Raw genomic sequence first — 13,296 nt, 5'->3', positions numbered from 1 at the left:
CCCAAGTAGCCCGCATATGTGTGCTGCTGCATTTATATATGACTAGAACCATTAACAACCACACCTCCTTAAATCAAGGCTGTATTTTCCCTCAATGGTCATTCAAAAGCTCAAGGGGTTTATTATGTAATTGTATATTTTTGTTTGTTTTTTTTAAAGCTGGTGGTTTCACAAGTTTTTTGGAAGCTTCTTGAGGTCAGTTGCACTACGACGGGTGGCATTGTGACATTACGATACCGATGATATTTATGTCACAAAAACCTTTTCAAAGGTCTGTGTGTACCATGTTGGTTGCCAACAGTTTATGTGTGCATGGCGTCAGAGCTATTGATCGTACTCCTAAAGCCGTATCAAGGCAATCATGCAGGTTGATACAATATATTAGTCCTCGACATCTTTTAGTAACTTTGACAAATAGTGATCATTAAAAAAAAAGTTTAATATATTTCGCAAATTTATGCATTTTATAGTGTGTCAAGACTGATAGATGATAGGCTTATTTTTAAAATTGCATAGAAAATTTCACACTTTTAAAATTGTATATATGTATTTTTATTTTATAATCCATCATGGGGATATACACTTGCGTTGCACACGACCTGATCACACACACTTTCGGATATACATGTTGTTTCACTCAAGCTGAAGTGATGGTAAAGGTGATGGCTTCCTCAAGGCACATTGGCAGTCATCAGCAAATAGACAACCCCAAAACTTGGTGCCATTTTTAATACTTTTTACTGCAGTGGGACTCAAGCCCACACCCTTTCGACTCCAAAACTCGTCTTTGTAGACCGCACTGGCGACTGTAAGCACATTTATACATTGGACCCTTTTAATTCTTTGTCTTTCTGACCTTTATTAGTGGATTGGTTAATAATTGAAATACTGTGGTTGACTAATCAGTGAGTGTTTTAACAACTACTTCAACTTGACTAATCGTGTTTAATGATGAAAAGTTTCTTTTCAATGAAGCTCTGAATATGTGTGTATAATTTGTACAAACATTGGTACTATAAATTAAACCAAATACAGTTTTTTCATATGAACCCTTGTTGCTCTGCTATAAACCTATCAGGCACATATTGTAGCTAGCCAACGGTCTTGCCAGGGTACAAGTGTTCTCTGCGTGGTGACCATGGACACTGACCAGCTGGTCACTGTGACATGTTGGTTCTGAGATGACCATCCAAATCTACTGGTCAGAAAGGAGCCACATGATCGGGTGTGTGACTGTGCCCACATACAAGTAAAAGACACAGTCTGTGTGTCACAAACTTTGAGTAATTTTAGTTTGGAAGATATTTCAACAATTTGAGAAAATTGAGTAAACTTGGCAAACAACTAGTTTCTGCACAGTAGTGTGGTATGGAAGTTACAGGTAGTTCTTAATGGGTAAATATCATTCCACCTTTGTACGGTAAATCCTCCATCTCAGGTCACTTCAGGATTTCCCCCCCACAATGAACAGTGGTTTCCTTATTATTTGAATATACAACAGTTTGGTAATTGTTATTTGCAACCTTTTTTGAGTCAAGCCACATTCTGGCATTTTGTCTGAGAAAAGTTGTGACATAACCCCTGTTAAAAGAATTGCTATGAAGGTTCATTAATACACTAAACTAATGATAATTTCACCTCTATTTGGCATAAAACACAGACAAGACTGAAAAAGCAGTTTCTGCTCTTGTACTCCTCTTTAAAAGAAACTGCTGTATTCTAAGCCAAAACCACTGTCGTGTTTGATGGGACAATATGTCTATGTGCTGCCATAACTGATTCATGGCGTATTAAGCCCCCCAAACTATTTTTAATTTGTCTGTTTTGCCCTGAAAACCCCCGTTTACAGACGACGCGCAAACAATTTTTGTTCCCACCCAGCCATAAAACGAAGGTAATTAATTATATTTATTATTCACGATGTCTGTCATTTTTGGCTTAGAATCATTAATTGATGTCTCATATTTCATCCCCCCCCAAAAAAAAACACGACTTAAAATTTTTTTATTTACTCACATATTTTAAACTTTTAAACAAATTATGTCACAATGAAAAATATGGGCGTCTGCAAAAGTCACAAATATACCTCATAACTATTGCTTAAATGTACTTTTTTTGTTACTGTCGCATTTTCTCCAATATGTTAGATGATATATAATCGATCCAAACAAAGAAAAATTGAAAAAAAAATGTTTATAAGGGTAACTATATGAAAAAGAAAATCTCGACCACTCCTTGATGTCTGCGATTTCTGCATCGTGACCCTTGTGATATCACCATGTTTCACCCATAAAATCCCCCAAAAATCCAGCTGTGGCCATTCACAGCTGTGTCTTGACACTCAGTTATACATGCTACATGGACTTTTTGGATCAAAACAAGGTAAGTACGCGATAATATCTTGTTAAAGTCATGGCATCTGTAATTCTGCTCTCGCGTGCTCTCACTTCCAGATAAGGTTTTGCTGTGTAAAAAACTTTTTTTTTTTGTTTTAAATGCCCTCCTGTTCAAAATTTTCTTCCCCCAGAAAACAGATTTTAAGCTTTCACACATGCATATCGGACAATTTTGAAAGTTGGCCAAATTGGGGGTCTCAAACCGGAACTTGAAGTCACCTGAGTGTTTTCCGCCATATACCAATGTTCGCTCTCTGAAGTAGCCGCTGTTTTATGTGACACAAAGCTACCACCTGGAATTTTTTATTTAAATGGGGACAGGTGGCTATAGTAGGGGAATCCTCTGTCATCTGGTGGAAGCTCATTTAATTGTTCTGCCTTTGTTGCTAACTTGCTAGCGTATAGTAGAAGAATGAAGATATTTTATTTTAGGGTGACCATATTTTGATTTCCATAAAAGAGGACACTCGGTTCAGCCTCGAGCTCCTTAAATTATACTACAAGTTCACTCAAAGATGCCGTAACAATTTAGTATATTTCAAGTATGCATCCTCCGTATGGATAGAAAATCAAGTTTTATAACAAAATAATAGCTATATATATTAGGGCTGCAGCTATCGAATATTTTAGTAATCGAGTAATCGACTGAAAATTCTATCGATTAATCGAGTAATCGGATAAAACAAATATATTTTTAGGTGAAGAGCAATTATAGATATACATGAGAAAACAAGACATTTTATCATTTTCAGTCAATCAATGTCTTTATTTTTGATGTATATTGTTGAAAACAGCCAACAATTGCATCTCAGATGTAACTAGAATTTTAAAAAATGACTAATTCACTGCTTTCACTCAAAAAACCTTTAGATCTTAATTATATATATATATATATATATATATATATATATATATATATATATATATATATATATATATATATATATATATATATATATATAAACACACCTAAAAATGCCTTTACGCTTGATAACACACATCACTTAAAAGTTAGGATTTTTTCCTACGTTTTTCAATTAAATTTCTATTTGTGTCAAGCCATTTTTAAGTTCTAGTTAAGTTTTAAGTTAGTCTAAACTGTAAGTCCTGATAGGATTTAAGTTTTTGCACTGTTCAGAATAAATGTATGATACAGGCTGTATTGGAGCACATCAGGGACTAGTGCTACTTGGTGTTTTATCCAGCAATGATTACTGAGCTAAAATTGATAGTTAGCATTGTTGAGTTTTTATTTGACATGCTCATCACTCCACAACGCTATGTTATGTTATAGCCTGTATGTAAGACACGTTAGCCACGCATCGAAAGCGGTCTTAATTAATTGAAACCTAGCCCTCCGCAGTGCTAACGTAAGGTGAGCTAGTAGTGACAGTAACGTTAATCTTATACAGTATATTAGCGTTTAGCGCTCTTTATTAGCGCTTAGCGCTATACTGCTTTAAGATGGCGGCTGTTTGCTAACGCTGCCCAGACGCGGCCTAGTCTGTCATTGCGCATCTAGTTCAACATACATGTGATCTCTATGAGACTCACTGGACGCCACCTGCAACTAAAGTAGCATGAGCGGGCTAGTATTTAGCAACGTCGGCGTCGTTTGTAGCGGTTGTCGGCTGCAGTAAGTTTTTTTTTTTTGCTTCTTCCTCTACGCACGTGACATCAGCGCGTTGTCCCGCATTAAAAGTAGTCCGAGCAAAACGTGATGCTTAGAGCTGTCAAAATAAACGATTACTCGAGGTGAATAAAATTACTCGGATCAGTTTTTAAACTCGAGTTACTCGAGTTGCTCGAGTATTCGTTTCAGCTCTAATATATATGCTATATATATGCTATATATATATATATATATATATATATATATATATATATATATATATATATATATATATATATATGTACAGTAAGGAGAACAAGTATTTGATACACTGCCAATGGGTTTTCCCATTGACTGTGTATCAAATATATATATTTATATTAGGGCTGTCAAAATTATCGCGTTAACGCACGGTAATTAATATTTTTAATTAATCACGTTAAAATATTTGACGCAATTAACGCACATGTCCCGCTCAGAAAGTATTCTGCCTTTTGGTAAGTTTTACAGCAAGGCTTTTTGTGCTGTCCAACTGCGAACTCTTGTGGTCGCTTTGCGACATGGTTTATTGTTTTCTTGCCAGTTCATTATGGCTGCACGACGTCTCGGGCTGATAATGTTGTGCTTATATGATCCTTGGACAAGATTTGTCCATAAGTATGGTTGTTGTAAAGAATGTACATATTATGTTAGTAAGCGAAATGTTATATTTTTTGTATGAGACGCTTTTTGTTTATGTTTAGTGAACCTGTATAGCGTGCTAAGCTAACGTTGTTGCTAATGCAATGCTTGTGTACTTTTTTTTGTAGTTTTACGACGGTCTAAAGAGGACAATGGTTTGAGGCCATTTTATTAATAAATCAGATTAAAAAGGAAGAAGTCTAATTATTAAGGCGTCGTTCACTAGCTGTCTAGCTTTGGAAAAAGTAGACGCTTCGGAGTGAGGACAGCATAGACAAATTTAAATGACAGTAGAGTGAAATGCCCACTACAGTCCTTATGTACCGTATGTTGAATGTATATATATCCATCTTGTGTCTTATCTTTCCATTCCAACAATTTATTTGACAGAATATATATATAATTTACAGAAAAATATGGCATATTTTATAGATGGTTTGAATTGCGATTAATCACGATTAATTAATTTTTAAGCTGTAATTAACTCGATTAAAAATTTTAATCGTTTGACAGCCCTAATTTTTATATACGTATATATATGTGTATATATATATATATATATATATATATATATATATATATATATATATATATATATATATATATATATACAGTATACAGTATATGCCTTTTCTGCATTAACGAATCATCCTTGAACAAAATTCTTTTCAATTCTTACTGAACAAATAAATAATCTGAAACAATATACCTCTTCTGTAGAAAATCCAGCATTTACAAAAAGTGCTTTTCTCCGGTGAAATAATGTAAATCAAACAGTAGCCTCACAACAATACTAATTTAACAACAACAACAAAAGTGTCACTTTAGTCTTGAGTTTTCTTCCTCATTCCTGTTTTATCCTTCTCCCTGCCTTTCTTCTTCATCTTCCCAGTCTGCCCATGCAAATTTTGCTGTAGGGCTGATCTTTCCCAGTAGTTTTTGCTTTCTCAACAAATTAGTATGAAAATCTTTGCAAGAAGTGTCTTTGAAATTGTATTGCACTGACCAGGACGGTAAGTGGCAATTTTTTTTTTTTTTTTTTTTTTTTTGCAGCTCATATGGGAAGATTCACTTGCTCTTAAGCATTTTTGGGGGGCGACGGAACAGTGCTCCGACATGTTTTCTCTGTTCCTGAGCATAGCAGAACAAACCACAGGACAGGCTCTCTGGGAACACGTCACAGGCACCACGGTACCGTAGTTTATGTGCAAAGTGTCAGTTGATTTCAACTCATGCAAATTGGTCCTACTAAAAGCAATGAAAACTGGACGTTTTCATGAATTTGTAAAATGCCAGGGGAAGTCCCAGACAGGATGTAAAAAGTGGATATGTCCGGGCAAAAGAGGACGTTTGGTCACCTATTACCGATCAATGAAATTTTATTAGCTTTCCCAAAGTACCCCAGACAAGCTCAGGCAAAAGACACACTTTATGTGTTACCATGGTTGAGAATCATTGGTACAATAAAATATAAAACTAATATTTTACATTCTTTTCAAGTACATCCAACACACTAATTTGGTATCATAATCTCACAATATTTTTTCCCATTCTAATTCCAGCCACCCACTGCATGTCGTTGACAACATCTCAGCCGACTTGGCGAGAGGACTAGGTTTTTAAAATGAGAAAAAAATAATATAGCCATGGATTGACATGTTTGAAGTATTGTGTTTGTGAATTAACTGAGAGAGACTTTTGTGGAAGCACTGACACTGACACCATACAATATCCATGCAGTGTGAAGACTATTTTTTATTGGTTTTACAGTAAACCCTAACCCAGGGGTCGGCAACCCAAAATGTTGAAAGGGCCATTTAGGAACAAAAAAAAAAAAACATATGTCTGAAGCTGCAAAAAATTAAAAGCCTTACAACGAAGGCAACACATACTGTATGTATCTATATTAGCCATCTATCAAAAGAACTAAATTGGCAATAAATACATAATGAGCCTTTATGATTAAATGTTTATTTTTCCTGCCATGCATCCTATAGAGAATAACACATCATGTGACTACTCTGTTGTATGATGCTGCCTCAAGTTTAACTTCATTACAATATTAATGAATTAGAAGAATGTTTGTGTCATGTTTGTCCTTCTACAGAAACCGTATTTAAAAAAATAATAATAATAAATTAAAAAAAACATTTCCCTCCACCAACTTTTTCCATTTTCAAACATTTTTGATAAAGCTCCGGGAGCCACTAAAGCAGTGCTAAAGAGCCGTGGGTTGCTGACCGCTGCCCTAACCTAAAATTATGGGGGTTCACATTATAAATCAATCCATGGAGTAAATATTCACATTTTTACTCAATATAACAAACAACTGGACTAAAGTTTTTCAGCACCAAAATATATTCAACATATTTTCCGTAACAAAATATATTCAAGGACGACAATCATCAAAAAATAACTCCGTTAAGTTACTGCTAACACAGGCATGAGTAGATTAAAAAAAAAAATCTTGCACTGTGTCTGCTCACACATGCAGGAAATGGGTAGATAAGAAAAAAATACTTTCTCTGTCACGTTTCAGGCGCAGTCTGAAGCCCTGATATACTTTGTATATTATGAATGTAAGGGTATTTACTATTTTGGTTCAGATATGCGTGCAGGTAGATGTGTGCATTGTTTCAACAGCAAAATAAATGTTGAAAATAATGAAAAAAAAATACATTTTTGCACCCACAAGGTTGATAGAGTGAGTTGCTGAGCAATGAGTACCAAGAGATATTAAATTTGTTAGTATGGCTTTTAAATGCTCTGTGAAAAGTGTATGCAACAACAAAGTCCATTTTTATACAAATCTTTTATTAGAACTCCTAAAATAAGATTTGATTATGGAGTGATTCCGAATCAGGCTGCCATGGCACATAGCCATGAGATGTCATTAGGAGTTGGGGGAATTCATCTAATTTCACTCAATTTGTCAATTTGTTCATTAAATAAACATATATTTTAATTGACTGTTTATGTGACATGCAACAATAGAACAATACATCTGTCATCATCAGGAATGCGTGCTGTGGCTTTTGTGACTATATTGTATAATCTTTGTGTTTAATTACACATACAGTGGGGCAAATAACTATTTAGTCAACCACTAATTGTGCAAGTTCTCCCACTTGAAAATATTAGAGAGGCCTGTAATTGTCAACATCGTTAAACCTCAAACATGAGAGACAGAATGTGGAAAAAAAAAAACAGAAAATCAAATTGTTTGATTTTTAAATAATTTATTTGCAAATCATAGTGGAAAATAAGTATTTGGTCAATACAAAAGTTCATCTCAATACTTTGTTATGTACCCTTTGTTGGCAATAACAGAGGCCAAACGTTTTCTGTAACTCTTCACAAGCTTTTCACCCACTGTTGGTGGTATTTTGGCCCATTCCTCCATGCAGATCTCCTCTAGAGCAGTGATGTTTTAGGGGTATCGTTGGGCAACACGGACTTTTAACTCCCTCCGCAGATTTTCTATGGGGTTGAGACCTGGAGACTGTCTAGGCCACTCCAGGACCTTGAAATGCTTCTTACGAAGCCACTCCTTTGTTGCCCTGGCTTTGTGTTTGGGATCATTGTCATGATGAAAGACCCAGCCACGTCTCATCTTCAATGCCCTTGCTGACGGAAGGAGATTTTTACTCAAAATGTCTCGATACATGGCCCTATTCATTCTTTCCTTTACACAGATCAGTCGTCCTGGTCCCTTTGCAGAAAAACAGCCCCAAAGCATGATGTTTCCACCCCCATGCTTGACAGTGGGTATGGTGCAATTCAGTATTCTTTTTCCTCCAAACAAGAGAACCTGTGTTTCTACCAAAAAGTTCTATTTTGGTTTCATCTGACCATAAAACATTCTCCCAGTCCTCTTCTGGATCCTCCAAATGCTCTCTAGCGAACCGCAGACGGACCTGGACGTGTACTTTCTTCAGCAGGGGGACACGTCTGGCAGTGCAGGATTTGAGTCCCTGGCAGCGCATTGTGTTACTGATAGTAGCCTTTGTTACGGAGGTTCCAGCTCCCTGTAGGTCATTCACTAGGTCCCCCTGTGGGGTTCTGGGATTTTTGCTCACCGTTCTTGTTATCATTTTGACGCCACGGGGTGAGGAGGGAGTTGAAAGTCCGTGTTGTCCAACGACAGCCCCAAAACATCACTGCTCCAGAGGAGATCTGCATTGAGGAATGGGCCAAAATACCAGCAACAGTGTGTGAAAAGCTTGTGAAGAGTTACAGAAAACGTTTGGCCTCCGTTATTGCCAACAAAGGGTACATAACAAAGTATTGAGATGAACTTTTGCTATTGACTAAATACTTTTTTTCCACCATAATTTGCGAATAAATTCTTTAAAAAAATCAAACAATGTGATTTCCCCCCCCCACATTCTGTCTCTCATGATTGAGGTTTATGCATGTTGACAGTTACAGGCCTCTCTAATATTTTCAAGCAGGAGAACTTGCACAATTAGTGATTGACTAAATACTTATTTGCCCCACTGTATTTCACACATTTAGGTCAATTATGGTGTAAATTTAGACAAGGTCATCTTTTTTTTTTTTTTTTTTAATTTATTGAGATTTTATTTTTATGTGGTCTGTTATAAGATTTTTGTAATATAAGGAGGGTTCAGGCCAGGGTGCAGAGGCGATGGTGGTCCAGTGCAATCATGCCTGTGTTAACTGACTGGCAGCCCTAAACGGTGATAGAGATTCAATCTAGTCTGACTGAGAGGGCTGGCAGGACATCCATCGTCGGCAATGACGGGCAATGAGTTAAGAGATGGTTGCTCAGCAACCTACCAGGAAGCAGCTTGGCATTTTTTGTTTATTCCTGTGCAACGTTGCAGTGACAGCACTCCCGAGTTGAACGTTTTTCCACTCAAGATGCGTTCAAGATGGCAAATGCCTACGGTATACCTTGACAGAGAATCCTGTCATCTATTCCTCGCAGCCCTTATATAGACAGTGAATGTGGTTGTATCGTTATTGAAACGGGAAATGTATTTAAAAGTTTAACGAACACTGTATTCTTCTACTTTTAAAGAGGAACTATCACATTATTTCCCCCCTTTTTTCACCTTATTTCAAAACTATTACTATAATACATAATGTTTTACGATTACCACCTGTACAGTGTAAAAAAATGCATAAAACAGGCTTCTGTTTTTTTAGATGTAAAGATATTGATTAGCACATTCTGTTGCAAAGCAATTAAAATGTAGGCTTTTAAAAATGTAATTGTTTTGTGGTTGAAATTAGAAATCCACAAAAAATAAAAAAAAAAGTAAATAATGCTGTCATACCGAATACAATTTTTAAGACAAAGCAATTTGGACAGCCGACAGTCTTTGTTCCCTTGAGTTGAATGGCAGTCATTATAATTTTAAACTTAGAGGTTCACTTAACGTTGGTCAACTTCCAAATGCTATAAAAATAAGGGTCTGGCAAAACATGATCCCTGCAGTTTGCTGTTCAAGGTATGTTCATAACCAGAGGTCCAGCTGAGACCACAATCCTAGATGGCACCTTTGTTTGTTCTGTAGACATCACATCTCTCTCTGCAAAAACAGGCATCCAAATATGGTTGAGAATAGAAAATGTACCGCACATGCTAAAGCAATTTTGCAATAGGTGAATACTTACTTTTTCTGTAGCATACAGGCTCACAGGAATGGCCTGAGGCTGCATTGCATACAGATGTGCTACAGTGAATGTACACCTGGAAAAAGAAAACCATGTTAGGCAGGTTGTGAAGGCATAATTGTGGCGGCAGTTTTCTGTGTGGATCTGTGCATTACATGTTCACTCTGGGGTATTAGTGAATTTGGATCTACGAAGGTAAGCATTTTGAAAATGAAGCGCCTGTAGTGACTTGGGAAGTCCACCCCAACAACAGGAACCAGGTGAGATATGTAGCGATCATCAATGTTTGGACACCTGCACGGACAAATGTTGATAACCTCAAGAGTTTATGCAGTGTGGATACAAAAAACAAAACAAAACAATGGAATGGTCAGTTACCACAGTGTGCACTTTCGTTAATAATGTATGCATTGTTACAATATGAAAATGCCTTTTTCTGTTACCCATTGATCAGAATGTCCCACTGAGGCACACTGTGAGGACTGGCACTTGTGGTGGTCCAACAGCGACTCAGGGTCAGTGCTAGATTTGGATCAGTCCTGTCCGTGAGCCGAACCTCCACGAAAACGTTGTCCCTCAAGATCTTGCTCACAGGATAGTCTCCATCTGAATAATAGGAGCTATAGGCCACTTGCACTGCGAGTAAAGAAATATGCTTATTGTATTCTGTCCCCAGACAAATAAAGTAGCATAAATTGTGTGCACATACCTTCATTACAACCCTTTGTATGGCATTGTCCATTCCCCAACCTTAGCTGGACATGAATGGGACCCAGAGCAGCAACAGATAAAGGAGGATCCTGTAATGGTATAATTTCTGTAACCACAGTCTCAACAGACGTGACTGAGTATCTACACTGGAAGAGTAAACTGAAAAGACAAAAGTTGCAATCAAAGCCAAATATGAAAGACCTTTAGTGAGTAGTGTAAAATAACCCCTTACTCATAGCTGCTGTCCCTGGTAATGACCCCCAGAGGCCCCACTGCAACTTCATATGAGGAGGTCATCCTATTCTCATAGATTATTTTGTCACCATCCTCCTGCAACAGACATTGTGGGAAGAATACACACATGTATTGTATGTTTTATTTTGTTTCAAACTTATTTTTGTAGGCTTGAATAATAAAGGTCTAACCATGACAACAGATCCACATGCAGTCACAGGAAACTGGAAGATGGAAAAAGCGGAATTGGAGTCAACCTGTGTGCAGCCTGGACCATCCGCCAACAGTGAGATAGTCTCTATGTCTATGTTGGGTAGAGTGGCATCTCTGGCCACTACCACAATGAACTGAGCATCCCTGGTGCACTGGACAGTCACTAGAAAAACATGAGATCAAATGAGCTTTAGCAGTCATGACATGTTAAAATATAATTTGTGCATAGTTGGAACAATAACGCACCACTTTTCCCAAAGTAGCACTGGTGACTTCTGTAGCAGCAGCTAATGGCTTCACATGCAGAGGCAGAAATGTCAGAACTTCCACATGGAATTCTTTGGAAATCCGGGACGTCACATGTCTGAAGGTTGGGCTGTTTCACACTGGGTTTATAAGGGACTGACGTCTTTTTCTCAGGGTGCTGTTCCTGATGTATCTGGGAATATTGATTATCTGCAAATCCTCGAGGTTCCACACTTTTTCCTTTCGTATTAAAATAATAAAGGCCCATATTCAGTCGAGGGGATGCTGAATCGCCGGGCACTGACTGTTGTTGATGGATAGGATGCTGATGTTCTTGGTCTACATGTTTTCTAGTTGGATCTATGAACCAATTGTTTAAGGATAATAAAGGAATTCTCTGTTTGTGGATGGATCCCGCTGGATTGCCATCGTTTGTATGATCCTTTGGTGGGTGCTTTGGTGGGTACTTGGGTGGTGGAGGTAATTGGTTGAAGGGAGGATTATTGGTTTGGTGATGAACAGAGACAACAGGTGGTCTGGATAATGAAGGATTCCTCGTTGACTGGTCCTCATCTTTTTTGTGGTGTGAAGGATGACGGGCTAAATGATATACTGGGGGCACAGGTATTCCAGGAAATGAAGGCGGTTGGTTCACAGGTTTTGTAGGGGATGAAGAATCACTGAGTAGCTGATGATCTTGACCCGCATGTGGAGCACGCAGCAACATGTGCAAATCATCGTAGTATGTATATGGTTCCCTTTGATGAATCCTTATTGGTTTCGAGTTTGGTGGATTTGACCCTGGAGGAGGGTAGAAGACAGAGTGATAATTCATGGGATAATGCACTTCGTGGTCTGATGTCGAGTCCACATTGTGATGTGAGGATGAAAAATATCTCCTTGGTGGGTTTTGTGTAAACTTTGGGTTGGGTTGGTCAGATTGGAGAACTCGTAAAAAGGCTCCTGCCACAAGTGGATTCTGGTCATCTCCAAATAATGTCTTTTTTGGTGGTTGAGATTTTTGCGATGGAGAAGATGGAGGAAATGGCCATGGTAGTGGAACATTTGGGTTTTGAGAGTTTGGAGGAGGAACAGTTACATAAGGTGGAAAGACTTGGTCAGGGGGATAAGGTGGTTCAGGGTTTGAAGGATTCTTCTGTTCTTGATCTGGCGGATGTTGTGGGTCATAAGGGTGATCGTAGGGTGGATCTGGAAGATCCCTATGCCGTCCGGAAGACTTCTTCCTTGCTTCAACCTTTGTCCCAGTGAAACAGCAAAGCAGTACAAGTGCCAACAATGAGGTAGCACTCCAGTGTTTGATCATGGTTTCAAATAAGTTTTATCCAGAGAGTTTCCAAATGTAACATAACTATGAGTGCAACCTTTTATATTTGACTTGACTGGATGTCTGTAAAGCACCACCTAGCTTATTAAAAATTCCCACCAATCGAGACTGCTTTTCTCTCCAATGTCAATGTACAATTTTCTTGGTGTGTTTCACATGGTGAGTAATGATTCTTGTTGTGCAGCTCCTGTGATTAAAGTGCAGCTTGACAT

At 37.7% G+C, this 13,296-nt stretch overlaps 1 protein-coding gene across 1 annotated transcript; it reads right to left on the bottom strand.

The window, feature by feature from the left end:
• Positions 1-9,312: 9,312 nt before the first annotated feature.
• LOC130916121 (uncharacterized) lies at positions 9,313-13,082 on the bottom strand. Its single transcript, XM_057836574.1, has 8 exons — positions 11,740-13,082; positions 11,472-11,656; positions 11,279-11,376; positions 11,045-11,205; positions 10,779-10,971; positions 10,491-10,629; positions 10,336-10,411; positions 9,313-10,250 (listed from the first exon to the last, which is right to left on the bottom strand). Exons 1-8 carry the CDS (start codon positions 13,061-13,063, stop codon positions 10,165-10,167), a joined length of 2,262 nt encoding a protein of 753 aa, XP_057692557.1. The 5' UTR covers positions 13,064-13,082; the 3' UTR covers positions 9,313-10,164.
• Between the last annotated feature and the right edge of the window lie 214 nt (positions 13,083-13,296).

The sequence above is a fragment of the Corythoichthys intestinalis genome, chromosome 5, assembly GCF_030265065.1.
Source record: "Corythoichthys intestinalis isolate RoL2023-P3 chromosome 5, ASM3026506v1, whole genome shotgun sequence".
NCBI lineage: Eukaryota > Metazoa > Chordata > Actinopteri > Syngnathiformes > Syngnathidae > Corythoichthys > Corythoichthys intestinalis.
This window is presented reverse-complemented; position numbering and strand designations above follow the sequence as displayed.